Source organism: Argopecten irradians, chromosome 6 (genome assembly GCF_041381155.1).
Source record: "Argopecten irradians isolate NY chromosome 6, Ai_NY, whole genome shotgun sequence".
NCBI classification, from domain to species: domain Eukaryota; kingdom Metazoa; phylum Mollusca; class Bivalvia; order Pectinida; family Pectinidae; genus Argopecten; species Argopecten irradians.
The window spans coordinates 45,171,010-45,188,091 of NC_091139.1; the positions used below are offsets into that span (position 1 = coordinate 45,171,010).

The following is a 17,082-nucleotide window of genomic DNA, read 5'->3' on the forward strand; positions in this document are numbered from 1 at the left end:
TATTTACCTCATTTTTATTTACGTTGAATGAATACATTACTGATGCCAATCATGGCCTTTAAGAGACTTATTGAAAATGATTAAAAATACTATTCTGTATTGATTTTATTTATCTATATTTAATATTTTAAAGTTATTTATTTTTATCTTTGCTGCCTCTAATGTGACACAATTGTCATTTCCTTTGATATGTTTAAGTACTCTGACTGTAGTAACTTGTATTTAGACAACTGAAGAATCATAGCTAAAAGGATGAAACAGTTGGATTTTGCAGTGTGATTTAAGCGGTCCTCATGCTCGTTGTTGTACAAATTCAACCAAAAAGGACCGTATGAACCGGTTCTTAAATATTCTGAGTACATTTTCCTATATATATGTCATGAAAAACGGCTGTTGTTTCCTTTATGTGAATATAGCGTTCTCTACTTTGAAGGAACGAACTCTGTCGTTTCCTTGCTGGAAACGGGGAATTCAAACTTCCTGGCTAAGAAGACCTTCGATAATTTTAGACTATATGAATCATTGGATAATTATGCCACTTGAAAGTGCCGGACTTAAACCCGGAATTAGGTCAAATATTCTTAACAGATTAATAAGTCATGTGACAGTGTGACTTTCGTTTAGGAAGCAATAGTGTTGAGTATGATATAAAATATATCAAAATATGATAGTGATACAAAAATTGGCAATGGAGGACAAAGGAGATGAGCGGGGTTGGACAACATTATTTTTTTTTCAAAAATAGTCTAACAGAAATGAATGGGGGAGATAATTTTCGATAAGACATACTTCAACTTGTCAAATCTCTACCACTTGTGTTAGTAGTACTGAACCATGTAATAAGAAGCTTAAGTACTAAGTTAATATTCAACCAAAGGATTTATGGACCATTGGTACCGGACAAGGAAGTGGCACGAGCCTATTGAACGGTCAGTCGATGTGATCTCGTTACACCCATTTGACCTGCATTGGATTCCTCTAGCACGGGAATCCCGAACTGTACTTAGACTGAGAGATTTCCTTGAAGTGCTACCAAATTTAAATGCCGTACCTTCTTGGTGGGAATCTCTAAACATGGTAAGCCGATTAATTAAGGTTGATCAAAACTGAAACTGAATTTTCGAAAACCTGAATGACATCGAAAAGTCAATATTGAAGTGATGAAACGGTAAAAATTTACAAAAATGTGGAGGGGAATCCCTCGTTTTAGCCCTATAATATTCTTCTGAATTGATGAAAACTGTCAATTTTTAAGGACTGTTAAAACATATTTGAGCATACCTTTACTTTTAGAATACTTATGCTTGTTATATTTTACCTAGGTAAGTTCTGTCTTTGTAAATGTCATAAGCTAACATAGACATGGCAATTAACCATAGTTTATAGTACTAGTATAAGTCGCGTAGTTAAAAAAACGTTCCCATGAATTAATTTATCAAACTGCGATGAAGATGAAAACATTCGTTTTCATTAGCCCAATTTCTTAACAGAATGGGATGCTGTATTGAAGGAAATGTTATCATTTTTGTCTAGTTCACCCCAAAGTCTAAAAATGATTTTTATACATAATAAGAGAGATCTTAAGTCTATTTGGACTTCTTCGCCGCTGGTAAGAACGGTTTGGTTCCATCAACAGATAAAAAAAAACTCGACTCAGTAGTGTGCGTTCTGAGAAATATTTATTAGCCACATATCAATTCCCACAAAGTAGATGTGAATCTTATATGGGTACAATGTATCCGCATAAATCTATCCTTTTCCCATCAATGTAGTGTTCTATGTTAATTGCAATAAAATCAAAATATTTTGTGTACCAGGAGTTTTCCTGACTCAGGCCTTTGGAGTTTTGGCCACATGTTCTGGGTTGACTTATAATGTACCAACGCCTCAAATACAAAGAGTGTGCGGTAACCAGGTGGATATCTGTTCTTCCATGGAAACCATCCCTCGTTCTGTTCAGTCTGAAACCGACGGTAGTCCTGGACAGGCATTCAACCGGCACATGAGGCTGAAACTGTGGAAGAAAGCTAAACGAGTAGACGCGGCATTCAATAGTCTGGTGAGATGGATTCTGTATAAAATACTAATAAAAAATATATTTTAATATGTGAGAACCTTTGTCAAACCTTTTTATCAATCACGCTTAAGCCTTTAAGCAAAATGTGAATCATATGTACCTGCTGTTATAAGTTAAGAGGTGTTTTCTTTGGTTTAACCGTTACAATATTTGCTTTCATCGCTTCCTGAGGCTGTTACAGTTAAGTTGTATCATTCTGTTCCAATTAACCATGATAATATAAGAGTGGAAGTAGCATTTACATTTTGATAACTGAATTACAACTGTGTTGTTTTCTGTAGTATGACAGGCTGAGGCCTAGTGTTGTCCCCCCTACCACATCGGAGTGTGACCAGTGTTTGGAAACCCTTCTTCCAAGACGTCTTCCTCACGGGAATATCACAGAACAACAGGTAAGGGACAACGTCAGGTGGCTGGCCCAGCCATACATAAAGAAAGTATCTATATAGGACATATTTATGAAAGGTAATGTTAAATCATGTGAACGGTCTCGACATGGAAATGTTTAACATGAAAGTCACACCACAGAACCTTGTCTGGAGTCCTTATTGTTATTGCGTGTTATCGCAAGAAGTATTGTTAGTGCAAAAGGTATAAACATCTCATTATATTTGAAAATCGTTAAGAATTCGTTCAAAACATAAACAATTTGTTAAAACACAAGATGAACGAAACTTTCTCTTAACTCATTCACCCATGAAGGCGCATTTGGACTCTTCTAAATCAAAGACTAGGCGAGTCCATTATGAAATGTCAGGGGTGAATGTAGTCCGCTAAACCTGCCTATAATATTAGGCTTTTTAATATTTTTTTGCTTATACATGTATATATAAATTGGGATTAAAAAAAAAACAACCTAATAATATAGGCAGGTTTAGCGGACTGATGTGAATGAGATAAACTATCGGTTACAATATCCTCTATCGAATTTAGTGTTTGTTTTATGACAAACTCTCTAGCTGGTCAACTCACTAAATTGAGTTTGGTAATATCAACAATTACATATCATGTATGTCTATTCTCTTTCAGATGAGAGACAGTTTATTAGCCGATTATACCATGTTAGGTAAAGTGGCTGGTGCATTGATGAAAATGCAAGAAGATTGCGAGTACAACGGGAGACTTCATCGTCGTATGTTATCGGCGGAAACCCTAACGAAACAGCTGATGTGTCAGATTGGGCAGGCCTTGCCGAGTGGTGGGGGAGAGTTCCCATGTAGTCCTCTCCACCCTGTCCTAATGTCATGGTGCCACACAGACAACTGTTTCGACTGGAACATACGCAACTTCATAGCGATGGACAAACTCATAAGTACCTCCCAGGCTGTTAAGACCAAGTACAATAGGTTATTGTCTAGTCATGTGATACGCTGTGAACATTAATATGCTGACCCAGTCCTCCGTCGAAATCTCGTTTTCACGTATACATATACTTCCAAAACCCAAGACCTCTGTCAGAATAAGATTACTTTCGGGAATCACATGACTGCGAGTTTTTCATTCGTCAAATACAAGGCTGAATCTACTACGGCGAAAATCAATAGAACTTTCTATATCTTGCTAATAGGTTCCTCATTGACCCCCATAAACTGTGATTTATAAAGCTATTATACGTATCATTTAAATTTACGCCGTCACGTGATTCCCGAAAGCAATGGCGACTACTATCGGTGTGAGAGATTATGTAAGGGAAATTAAGAACAACCATTTTAGTCATTGTTGTATCTACATTGAAGACGACCAGTATTCCACAGTGAATGTGATATTTTTTTATAATTACATTTTATCTGATATCCACTTCTTAAGATTACATATCTATGGTGCCAAGTAAGTAAGTTGATAGTCAATTGACAAATTTTATATCTATTTCATATATATCACATGTATTTTATATTATAATATTACCAATCAAAGTTTTATGATTTTTTTTAAATTTTTTTCGAATGAATATTAAATTTTTTACATAACATTTTTTTGCCATATATGTACATGTATATTCCAATTTACCTCGATGTTATATTTCTCGTCACATACTGTATTATTACATGATGTCTTCTGAATTTATGTTATAATAAAAATGTGCAATACATGATTTTTTATTGTTGTTAGTTCATGTTCCGACTCCTGTGTGGAGTAGCACAAGTGAAACATGATAGTATCATACATAAAACACTGCAGTCACAAACATCGATTTCGATAATTGACTAGGTACTAAGTACTTTACAGACAACGTACGTACATACATATTGTATCAGAAGGCGAGTGTTATATCTGTAAAACTAATACCGACAAAAATGTTTTTCGACGAAGTTGTAATTTTCATCTATAACCGAAGTCATGGAGTAGTTCTTTGAAACTTTACAACTAAGAAATATGTAGTGGAATCAGAAATAGGTTAAAACGGAATCCTAAAATGTCGAATGGTCAGGTCGACAAAATGCGATCCCTAGTAAATACTGATTGCGTACATGGCTAAACGAAAATGATTATTTTCATGTATTAGTAATTTGTTATTTCAGATACTCCTACACTAGTAAATACTTTATAATCTTTATAATTGTTCATATAATAAATACCCAGCGTGTTCTGTCGGTGGTGTAGCAACGATACTCCTCATTTGAACAATAGCTGATGTTGCATCGTGTGTATATATGCCTTACACAAAAATAAATTGATTTTTTTTTTCTTTTGGTGGTGCATGCGCAACTGGTACTTCATTCCGCGTAGGGCATAGTGTCAATATTTGTATATCAAAGTAAAAAGAAGCTCAGAGTTTTCAATGGTGGTAATAGGATAAAGTAAGTTACCTTTGTAACCGCAGAAAAATACTAAATTGTCTACTCCTGTTTTTGATAGAAAAAGTACCATTCGTCAGCGTTTTAGCATCGTTAAGGTCTGCATTACCGGTAGGTGTTCTTAAGCGAAGTTATGATACTTTGAAAAGATGTCATTTTAGTGCAGTACCTAAAATGCGATACCTCTATTTGATCTGTTAGTTTGTCAGTCTACAAGGAATTATTATAATGTACATATTATAAATTGATTTGTACAATTGATAAATTAAAAGTTATATTTGTTCACAGTATGATTTTTTTTCTCCAGACTTCATTTAAAGATGCTCCACCGCTGACAAATGGTTATTTTTCTCTATCAAAAAGAAGAGCAGAGGATTTAGATTTTTTCTTCAGTTACAAAATCAATGTACTTACTTTACACCATTTCCACCATTTAAAAGTTTGAGCTCTATCAAAAGATAAAAGATAAAAATAATTAATGCATCCCGAAAAAATTCCGTGACATTATGTCCTATATAGAATGCAGTACTGACAGCGCATGCACCGAAAGCATAATAAATTATTCTAAACTATTTTTTGTGTTAATTAGACATATATATACACGATTAGAGATGCTCCACCGCCGACGGAGCATAAATGATATTCATCATTTGTACAACAATTGGTGTTTAATCGTGTATTTATATGTCTAATTAACACAAAAAATAATATAGAATAATTTATTTTGCTTTTGGTGCATGCGCAGTCAGAACTTCATTCTATATAGAACATAGTGCCACGGATTTTTTTCGGGATGCAATTAATTATTTCTAATATTTTTGTCTTGAAGTAAAATAAGAAGCTCAAATTTTCCAATGGTGGTAATGGTATAAAGTAAGTAACTTTTGTAACTGAAGGAAAATACCAAATTGTCTGATCCTGTTTTTGACAGTGAAAAATTTCCATTTGTCAGCGGTGGAGCATCTTTAAATACCAATTATTGTTAAAATGATGCTTATCATTTATGCTCTGTCGGCGGTGGAGTATCTTTAAGGTGCTATATCCTTTGGAGTTATCCTGATTGTGATCATGAGTGTTTAAAACATCCCTAGTGATAGTTACTTTACGACTTGTATCACGAGTGTTTAAAACATCCCTAGTGATAGTTACTTTACGACTTGTATCACGAATGTTTAAAACATCCCTAGTGATAGTTACTTTACGACTTGTATCATGAGTGTTTAAAACATCTCTAGTGATAGCTACTTTATGGCTTGTATCATGAGTGTTTAAAACATCCCTAGTGATAGTTACTTTACGGCTTGTATCATGAATGTTTAAAACATCCCTAGTGATAGTTACTTTATCGCTTGTATCATGAGTGTTTAAAACATCTCTAGTGATATTTACTTAACGGCTTGTATCATGAGTGTTTAAAACATCTCTAGTGATAGCTACTTTACGGTTGTATCATGAGTGTTTAAAACATCCCTAGTGATAGTTACTTTACGACTTGTATCATGAGTGTTTAAACATCCCTAGGGATAGTTACTTTACGACTTGTATCACGAGTGTTTAAAACATCCCTAGTTATAGTTACTTTACGGCTTGTATCATGAGTGTTTAAAACATCCCCAGTGATAGTTACTTTACGGCTTGTATCATGAGTGTTTAAAACATCACTAGTGATAGTTACTTTACGACTTGTATCATGAGTGTTTAAAACATCCCTAGTGATAGTTACTTTACGACTTGTATCATGAGTGTTTAAAACATCCCTAGTGATAGTTACTTTACGACTTGTATCACGAGTGTTTAAAGCATCCCTAGTGATAGTTACTTTACGACTTGTATCATGAGTGTTTAAAACATCCCTAGTGATAGTTACTTTACGACTTGTATCATGAGTGTTTAAAACATCCCTAGTGATAGTTACTTTACGACTTGTATCATGAGTGTTTAAAACATCCCTAGTGATAGTTACTTTACGACTTGTATCACGAGTGTTTAAAACATCCCTGGTGATAGTTACTTTACGACTTGTATCATGAGTGTTTAAAACATCCCTAGTGATAGTTACTTTACGAAAACATCCCTAGTGATAGTTACTTTACGACTTGTATCATGAGTGTTTAAAACATCTCTAGTGATAGCTACTTTATGGCTTGTATCATGAGTGTTTAAAACATCCCTAGTGATAGTTACTTTACGACTTGTATCACGAGTGTTTAAAACATCCCTAGTGATAGTTACTTTACGACTTGTATCATGAGTGTTTAAAACATCTCTAGTGATAGCTACTTTATGGCTTGTATCATGAGTGTTTAAAACATCCCTAGTAATAGTTACTTTACGGCTTGTATCATGAATGTTTAAAACATCCCTAGTGATAGTTACTTTATCGCTTGTATCATGAGTGTTTAAAACATCTCTAGTGATATTTACTTAACGGCTTGTATCATGAGTGTTTAAAACATCTCTAGTGATAGCTACTTTACGGTTGTATCATGAGTGTTTAAAACATCCCTAGTGATAGTTACTTTACGACTTGTATCATGAGTGTTTAAACATCCCTAGTGATAGTTACTTTACGACTTGTATCACGAGTGTTTAAAACATCCCTAGTGAAAGTTACTTTACGGCTTGTATCATGAGTGTTTAAAACATCTCTAGTGATAGCTACTTTACGGCTTGTATCATGAGTGTTTAAAACATCCCTAGTGATAGTTACTTTACGGCTTGTATCATGAGTGTTTAAAACATCACTAGTGATAGTTACTTTACGACTTGTATCATGAGTGTTTAAAACATCCCTAGTGATAGTTACTTTACGACTTGTATCATGAGTGTTTAAAACATCCCTAGTGATAGTTACTTTACGACTTGTATCATGAGTGTTTAAAACATCCCTAGTGATAGTTACTTTACGACTTGTATCATGAGTGTTTAAAACATCCCTAGTGATAGTTACTTTACGACTTGTATCATGAGTGTTTAAAACATCCCTAGTGATAGTTACTTTACGACTTGTATCATGAGTGTTTAAAACATCCCTAGTGATAGTTACTTTACGACTTGTATCATGAGTGTTTAAAACATCCCTAGTGATAGTTACTTTACGACTTGTATCACGAGTGTTTAAAACATCCCTAGTGATAGTTACTTTACGACTTGTATCATGAGTGTTTAAAACATCCCTAGTGATAGTTACTTTACGACTTGTATCATGAGTGTTTAAAACATCCCTAGTGATAGTTACTTTACGACTTGTATCATGAGTGTTTAAAACATCCCTAGTGATAGTTACTTTACGACTTGTATCATGAGTGTTTAAAACATCCCTAGTGATAGTTACTTTACGACTTGTATCATGAGTGTTTAAAACATCCCTAGTGAAAGTTACTTTACGACTTGTATCATGAGTGTTTAAAACATCACTAGTGATAGTTACTTTACGACTTGTATCATGAGTGTTTAAAACATCCCTAGTGATAGTTACTTTACGACTTGTATCATGAGTGTTTAAAACATCCCTAGTGATAGTTACTTTACGACTTGTATCATGAGTGTTTAAAACACCCCTAGTGATAGTTACTTTACGACTTGTATCATGAGTGTTTAAAACATCCCTAGTGATAGTTACTTTACGACTTGTATCATGAGTGTTTAAAACATCCCTAGTGAAAGTTACTTTATCGCTTGTATCATGAGTGTTTAAAACATCTCTAGTGAAAGTTACTTTACGGCTTGTATCATGAGTGTTTAAAACATCCCTAGTGAAAGTTACTTTACGACTTGTATCATGAGTGTTTAAAACATCCCTAGTGATAGCTACTTTATCGCTTGTATCATGAGTGTTTAAAACATCTCTAGTGATATTTACTTTACGGCTTGTATCATGAGTGTTTAAAACATCTCTAGTGATAGCTACTTTATCGCTTGTATCATGAGTGTTTAAAACATCTCTAGTGAGAGTTACTTTACGACTTGTATCACGAGTGTTTAAAACATCCCTAGTTATAGTTACTTTACGACTTGTATCATGAGTGTTTAAAACATCCCTAGTGATAGGTACTTTACGACTTGTATCACGAGTGTTTAAAACATCCCTAGTGATAGTTACTTTACGGCTTGTATCATGAGTGTTTAAAACATCCCTAGCGATAGTTACTTTACGACTTGTATCATGAGTGTTTAAAACATCTCTAGTGATAGTTACTTTACGACTTGTATCATGAGTGTTTAAAACATCCCTAGTGATAGTTACTTTACGACTTGTATCATGAGTGTTTAAAACACCCCTAGTGATAGTTACTTTACGACTTGTATCATGAGTGTTTAAAACATCCCTAGTGATAGTTACTTTACGGCTTGTATCATGAGTGTTTAAAACATCCCTAGTGATAGTTACTTTACGACTTGTATCATGAGTGTTTAAAACATCCCTAGGGATAGTTACTTTACGACTTGATAGGAATGGTCAGTAATGACATGGAAATGTAATACTGAACTCCCAGACAAAAGATACATTATTATAATTTATCTCTTTAGATAAGAATATTTTATATCTAAAGGAGGGCCTTTTGGTGGTCTTTTGGTGATAAGCATGATACTTGGCATGAAGATGTGTTAGGGTCAGCTGCGTATACTAATCAAAGTCATCATGTCAATTGTCAAAAATCATAATGTATAAGGTCCCACCAAAGATAAAATTTGGAGTAAAAATGATATTTTTTGCTCTTTCACGTTTCGAGGATTATTAAAAAAAATGGACCAAATTCTTGGGGAAAAAGTCAACATGCGTCTAATTTGATGGAAAGAGAGGTCATGTTAAATTCTGTTAGATATTTATAGTGACAAATATGCTAATTTTCTGTCTTAGTAAAATAATTAATTTACTTCACAACCTACCGGGACATAACACCGCCTTACAATAACTGGGAATAATTGCTCTTAGACTATTTGGAATACATCTTCTTCAGCTGAATAATGAAACATCTCTAATACAAATTACACGCTCAGATGGTCACTGCGATTTCCACACATAAAAATAATAGTTTTTCTTTCATCGAAATTTTGTTTATTTTTATTCCGAAAATAATTGAATAAAATCAGCATAATTACCTGTATAAAGATTTTGATTTCATAAGCGGCGTTGAGTGCAAAGTGGTTTCATTGGAAAGCGCAGATTTCCATTAACGTAATACATTATTTTAAAAGAAAAATATTGCTAATTACAAACTGTAGTTTTCTTTGTCAAACACACATCTGTTACCACTATGAGTAATCCTTTTATGAGAATATTTCAAAAGTAAAACTTTCCATGACGATATTTCCACAATTGTCCAGAGTTTCATAGTCTATTCATCCTGTTGATATAAATTCCCATTTCATATTTCAACTCTGGTATAATACGTTTTGGTATTGGTCAGTCACCTCCCACGTTTTAAAGTCGGAACGAAAAGTCCTGGCCTGACAAGGCACATTGGTATGTGAAGCCTATTAGAGAACTATAATTGTCCCGTGTCATGCAAACCTATTGGGATTAGTGGGAGAACGACTTAAAGGTCTGCGTGACCATTGTATGGCTCATTGTCAACACCCTCATACATCAAACTACTGATATCATTGATTTCCATTTAACCAATTACAAGTATTTTCTCTGTCTTTGTTTTCTTTTTAGCTCAAATGATACTATACTGCTTTTAAAAGGATCATTGATTTCTTCTCTATATCCTTCGAACCATAGACATAGAAATTAAAACTTGCCAATATTGAATGAGAAGAAAACTGAAAAGTAGCGAATCGTAATCCTTTGGTTAAGCTGGCAAATGACTAACATAATCCAATTTTCCATAAATTGCGATGGGGTTTTCCAAATTTTCCCTATAAGAACATAAACTTCAGACTCGACTTCACTAAGGTTGCAAGTGGTTCTTCGTGCTTGAAAATATGAAAATATTCCATGGTAAGTAGTCGATATATGTAGTGTTGATTTCACTACAAACTGAAAAAAAGACAAAAGGGTTGTCCTGGACGAAACAAATGCCTAATCATGAGCTCCCATACAAAATAATTCTTCTCAGTATCGCTTCTGGTATTAGTTGACATTCATTGTCAAGGAGACAATATTGTACATGCACAAAAACAATCTTGACATTTCTAAGGCATGCCTTATTAATTGGTATTGGTAACAAAATGTAATGTTAAGTATTTGGATTGAACGTTTGATGTTTTTTTTAATTTTCTTTTGTTACATTTAACGATCCAATGATATTTTAAATACGATGAAATTCGTTAATTTACATTGTCTACTTGGTTGCAGTGTTGGTCTGTCTGTGTGTGACGACACACTTGGGGCCCTCAAAGGGTGATCTTTCGCCAGCACTAACAGATTTAAATATCGGTACCCAACACATCTGTGGTGATGCAGTCCCTCCCCAGTACCCCAGCGACGTGGCACCTGTGTATGACGTCATTATCCCGGCTTCCTTTAGACGGACTGTCCATCGCTTGGAGAGGAAATCTTTACAGCTGAAACATAGCGTTTCGGATCTGCTCCATCTCTATGTAAGTATCTACATATGTATAACGGCAATATAAATGGTAAATTACGTCTTTATTTTATGACTCGTTTTTACTACAAGATGAATGAAGAAATGATGTTAATGTCATCGAATTCCGGATGGACATATTCCTCATAGCTCAGTTATTTTAAAGGGGTGTATCAATGTTGCCAATGTTTTATTTTACAAAATGAATTTCGATGAAAAAGTTGTGAATATTAAACAGTGATTGTTTTGTGCACGATTTTGTCCTTATCTGTCCCCTAACAGTGACGTGACTATCTTGTTGTTGTAGGAGTCGGATCGACTGCTGAGAACTGTGGACGTTGACAGAATACCATACTTCCCGCCATGTTTCCAGGTCATAAACAGAACCAATTATGTTTTGACGTCGGACTTGTCTCCCTTGGCTGTAAGTAGTAGAGTGAACTATGGGTTGGTTAGTGGTATTGTCTTGTGTCTGTTCATATACACATTCGCCCATTTGTCTTTTCTGGTATAGTTGTGCAAAAGGCACAAAATGATATTCAAATGAAAATAAAACATAAAATCCCACGATCGCAATAAGTTTACATAAGTTATTTCTTTCATACTCTAGATTCTGATAAATACATTACACACACAATTCATATACATGTAATACATTGCAATACCAGATATGTCTTTTGTAGACTTAAACAGACTAACAACTTAATCCCTGGCTTTTAATGAAATTGTGTAAAAAAATTTTGTAAAAAATTCAGTCAACCAAAAGTACCATATACATGTATATGTACGCATCAAACATGAGAATAGACGTTTTACAAAGAAATAAACAAAGAAAAAACATATTTTTGTAAATATTTAGATATTAGTTAGGATATACATTGTACTGTGTTTGACTTTATTTTACAGATTTACCAGTCCCTAAGCCAGGACTTCGACACTATGGCGGATTTTCTTGGCATGATGGAACTAATGACTGGGGACGAGCAAGAATTTGAAGATTCCGAATTTATTCAGAACTTCCGTCAATTAAAAATAAATATAAAGAGTCTGCTGTGTCAACTTTCCTTTGCCCGTTCCGGTCTGGTGAGTTCCGTTCCCGCCACAGTGGTGAGACTGAGTCTGGACAACTGGTGCGTGGCGGAGGGAGCAGACGACTGCTGGCGGTGTAATAGGGACGCAATGATCCTCAGCATGATTGATAAACTTTGTTTTACACTTCGAGATAAATACAGGCATATCCAGAGACACGTGTCCTAGAAAAAGGAGTAAGATAATGTATTTTATATTATAAGGACTGACTTCGTTAATCAGTATACTGTACTCTTATAATAACGGGCAAAGCGGTTTATGATGACAATACACTTGGAAACTATAGTCGGGAAATTATTTAGACACACCTATATCTATCAAACTGTTTTATTTAATTGTAGTAGGAATGATATTCCGTATGTACGTTCAACCCAGGATATCTCCCTAGGGTTCCACCTCTCTGTAGTAATCACATAACAACACAGATAACATGTTCATGTCATTTATTAAAGTTATTAAAGTTAGGACGACCACACAGTAGACAAGACAACATATATAGACATACTGACAACTCTCACACGCAGACGTACATTTGTACAACGCACCTTCAAAATACTGTACCGCACGATGTCCACCCCACAGACCCTGTAAATGATATACTATGTATAAGTCGCACTGGTGAGCCTGTCGCTCTGGTGTGCCACGCGCACAGGTATGCATGCTCTTTTTATACCCAGCACGCGCAAGGCTAGCCAATCATTTGAGTTACGGGTAGAATTACCCGCGCTATTTTAAATATATATATCCTATCACACACAAACCATATCCCTGGCGCCAGGACTCAAACACACACACACATAGCCTTACTTTCAATTCTGCCACATAATAATGAAAATATGAATTCAGTGGTTTAAAATGTTGACTAAGAATGTACTTTGTGGTAATTTTATTTCAGCTTCGTACTGACGTAACTGTAATGTTACCAATCTATAGTGCCATACATTGTTTGTAGATGGCTTCATGACTTGTAGAACTTGTGCCATATCAGTTTCTACTTTTTGGTTTATAACGTAATTATGTTAGGCTCTGTATTTAATGTTTGTGTCAATCGATTGAACTGATATATATCTGAGGACTTTGATGTAAAATGTAGTTATGATTTAACTAAATGGTATATTTCACCATCGTTTAATTCACTCTTTTCAATAAGAATTAGAAATTATACACGATAACTTGAATGATAACATTGTTATATAGAACTGATTTACGAAGAATACTAAATACTTAATGTACTGATTTTATGGACGATAAAATTATTGTAAAATATTCAATAAATACTGCTTTATAGTTTCGAGCTTAATGTTAGGTTGAACAAAACTATTTTCTTATTATGTTGATCAAAACTAAAGAAGTTCAAACGATCTTCTTATTATGTTGAACAAAACTATAAGAAGTTCAAACGATCTTCTTATTATGTTGAACAAAACTATAAGAAGATCAAACTATTTTCTTATTATGTTGAACAAAACTATAAGAAGATCAAACTATTTTCTTATTATGTTGAACAAAACTATCTTCTTTTTATGTTGATCAAAACTAAAGAAGTTCAAACGATCTTCTTATTATGTTGAACAAAACTATCTTCTTATTATATTGAACAAAATTATCTTCTTATTATGTTGAACAAAACTTTCTTCTCATTATATTGAACAAAATTATCTTCTTATTGTGTTGAACAAAATTATCATTATTATGTTGAACAAAACTATCTTCTTATTATCTTGAACAAAACTATCTTCTTATTATGTTGAACAAAACTATCTTCTTATTATGTTGAACAAAACTATCTTCTTATTATGTTGAACAAAATTATCATTATTATGTTGAACAAAACTATCTTCTTATTATCTTGAACAAAACTATCTTCTTATTATCTTGAACAAAATTATCTTCGTATTATATTGAACAAAACTATCTTCTTGTTATGTTGAACAAAACTATCTTCTTATTATGTTGAACAAAATTATCATTATTATGTTGAACAAAATTATCTTTATTATGTTGAACAAAATTATCTTCTTATTATGTTGAACAAAATTATCATTATTATGTTGAACAAAACTTTCTTCTCGTTATATTGAACAAAACTATCTTCTTATTATGTTGAACAAAATTATCTTCTTATTATGTTGAACAAAACTATCTTCTTATTAGGTTGAACAACACTATCTTCTTATTAGGTTGAACAAAACTATCTTCTTAACTTTTAAATGTTATTAAACTTGCCGATGAAAGCGGTGTACTTAAAGCAAAATGTCCATGCTGCAGAAAGTCACTTCAATTTACTAAAACACAATATTTAACAAAGTGAGAAATATTTTTGTAAGTTTTCAGAATTACATTTGTATGTGGTATTGGTGATCTTTATATCAACATGGTAATAAAATGTTTATATAGATTTTTTTGTCAGTATTATTTGAATTTTGAAAATTCAATGTTCATTATCCTTATATCATTGTATTGATTTTGTGGAGTGCGATTATGGTTATCGTTTCTTATGGTCTTTATTTTGTTATTGTAAAAGAATTTTGTTTTCATTTTTGTTTTAAATTTACTATTTCATTTAATTGTTGATGAAGTGTAGTCTTACGTTTGAAAACAAAATAAACATAAGGTTCTCTGCCTTTGTCGCAACATTCACGCCAATATTCAGGGGTAAGTAGAAAATTGAGTTATCGAAGGGTTCTAGTTGAGTTGCCAACGAGAAGCATCGAATTAAATTGAGTTCGAATTACAGATATCCAGCTGTAAAAACCACCAATTGTATAATTATTGTAACAAACAATTACAAAGAATTTAAACCGACAAAAGAAAGAAAAGAGAAGAAACCAACTATTTTGATAAAACATTCAAAAATCCGAAATAAACAAAACATGATGTAAGCATCCACAATAGAAGGCTGGACATAGCAGACTGGTTGATGAGTCAGCACTGGGTGTACAACTGGTGGCTAAACAAAGATAACGTCAACTACAGCACGTTACAGAAATACTCCTTTTTGTGTAAACAGAACTGTCGAGTTCTGAAAGAGAGTATAATTTGACCTGGATTATTTCCAAAACAAAAATTCTGATTTATTTTTAGTGATTAGTAAATATTTCTCGTGTCTAGGAATTTATCTAGATATTGGATCCTGGAGCATCTTTGACACACGCGTTCACCTGTAACCTGATCCGGACGCAGAGTAGCCTCCCTTGGTTACAGTAGCTGAACGATTGCCAGCATCAATCTCAAGGGTATGGAGGACATGGCGGAGCATTTCGAGGATTCGGACTTGGAGGAAGAGATATCAGTGGTGGGTTTCATTAACTTTTGATAATATTTAACATTGTAATAATACCGCAAGCCTATGTTATTTTAAAAAATTCGTCGATGTACAACATTATACGCACACCTTTTCCTAACGTACGCCGGTAAATTAACAGACTTGTGTGAGTAAGATGCTTACTTCACTAATGTCAAAGCCACTCTGCGCAATTGCTGCGAGAAGGGGTGAGCAATGATCACGTGATATTTTTGTTATTGTTTACGTTTTTCGGAGCACATGCTGATTTGCACGTGTCTCTCACGTACATTTCTCCTTTTTATGCATATAATAACGAGTTTCGACACGTATCATTTTATATGGAAAAGTTTTATATCATCTATGGACATATTTTCTGTTGTCGGATCCTGGAATATGTATATATAATGTGATGTCAATCTGATTTTACTTTACTATATCAATATAAAAACAAATAATTACATTAAGTAAGCAAACGTTCGGGGTATTAATTCCTCGACCCATTACTTGAGTCGATCATGTAGCGCCACGGGTGAACGTAACACATGGGAGGAGATTTTATCGGTAAACTTTCTGGACAGGGGTTAGTAATATTATATCTTAACATCATGGATTATAGACCAGTGGGGTGTCGGCTAGACGATATACCGGTATAGTATTTCTAAAAACGAAATGGCGATCAGTATGTGTGCAGCTTTTTTGTTAAGATAAAGTTCGTTAGTTATTTTCCCCCTATTTCTCGTTTAAACGGAATGTGAAAATATATATTTCTTTAAAATATTTCTCAAATTGTTAACGTTAGTTTGCTCGAGGTAGCTCTGTCACCAACCTTATTGACAGGTGTAGCATTCAGAAGTGAAGACTGCGTTACATCAATATTTGTTCGGGTCAGCGACTGAAGGTGCGGGAGACGGTGTAAAGGGTCTGGCTTGGGAGAGGGTATCAAGTCAAGAACATGTACAGTATGACTGGATTGGGGAAGGGTATCAAGTCAAGAACCTGCACAGTTTGACTGGATTGGGAGAGGGTATCAAGTCAAGAACCTGTACAGTATGACTGGATTGGGGGAGGGTATAAAGTCAAGAACCTGTACAGTATGACTGGATTGGGGGAGGGTATAAAGTCAAGAACCTGTACAGTATGACTGTGTTGGGGGAGGGTATTAAGTCAAGAACCTGTACAGTATGACTGGATTGGGGAGGGTATAAAGTCAAGAACCTGTACAGTATGACTGTGTTGGGGGAAGGTATTAAGTCAAGAACCTGTACAGTATGACTGGATTGGGGGAGGGTATCAAGTCAAGAA

At 34.2% G+C, this 17,082-nt stretch overlaps 2 protein-coding genes and 1 long non-coding RNA gene across 3 annotated transcripts; 2 read left to right on the plus strand and 1 right to left on the minus strand.

Moving 5' to 3' along the window:
* The first annotated feature begins 1,924 nt into the window (after positions 1 to 1,924).
* LOC138326037 (uncharacterized) lies at positions 1,925 to 3,981 on the plus strand. The gene is made up of 3 exons (XM_069272145.1): positions 1,925 to 2,059; positions 2,359 to 2,469; positions 3,107 to 3,981. The coding sequence occupies exons 1-3, from the start codon at positions 1,934 to 1,936 to the stop codon at positions 3,458 to 3,460; spliced, it is 591 nt and encodes a 196-aa protein (XP_069128246.1). The 5' UTR covers positions 1,925 to 1,933; the 3' UTR covers positions 3,461 to 3,981.
* Positions 3,982 to 10,682: 6,701 nt separating this feature from the next.
* LOC138326036 (uncharacterized) lies at positions 10,683 to 14,893 on the plus strand. Its single transcript, XM_069272144.1, has 4 exons — positions 10,683 to 10,819; positions 11,177 to 11,421; positions 11,713 to 11,829; positions 12,312 to 14,893. Exons 1-4 carry the CDS (start codon positions 10,804 to 10,806, stop codon positions 12,660 to 12,662), a joined length of 729 nt encoding a protein of 242 aa, XP_069128245.1. The 5' UTR covers positions 10,683 to 10,803; the 3' UTR covers positions 12,663 to 14,893.
* Positions 11,454 to 16,730, minus strand: LOC138326038 (uncharacterized). The gene is made up of 2 exons (XR_011208858.1): positions 16,607 to 16,730; positions 11,454 to 12,658 (listed from the first exon to the last, which is right to left on the minus strand). It is a non-coding gene; the product is annotated as an uncharacterized lncRNA (long non-coding RNA).
* Positions 16,731 to 17,082: the final 352 nt, after the last annotated feature.

Excerpts from the sequence above, each read along its gene's own strand:
- LOC138326037 (XM_069272145.1), top strand. The coding sequence starts at position 1,934 with ATGGAAACCATCCCTCGTTCTGTTCAGTCTGAAACCGACGGTAGTCCT. Across the intron at positions 2,060-2,358 it reads ACGCGGCATTCAATAGTCTG|TATGACAGGCTGAGGCCTAG; the intron begins GTGAGATGGATT and ends TGTTTTCTGTAG. Across the intron at positions 2,470-3,106 it reads GGAATATCACAGAACAACAG|ATGAGAGACAGTTTATTAGC; the intron begins GTAAGGGACAAC and ends ATTCTCTTTCAG.
- LOC138326036 (XM_069272144.1), top strand. Across the intron at positions 11,422-11,712 it reads CGGATCTGCTCCATCTCTAT|GAGTCGGATCGACTGCTGAG; the intron begins GTAAGTATCTAC and ends TTGTTGTTGTAG. Across the intron at positions 11,830-12,311 it reads CGGACTTGTCTCCCTTGGCT|ATTTACCAGTCCCTAAGCCA; the intron begins GTAAGTAGTAGA and ends TTTATTTTACAG.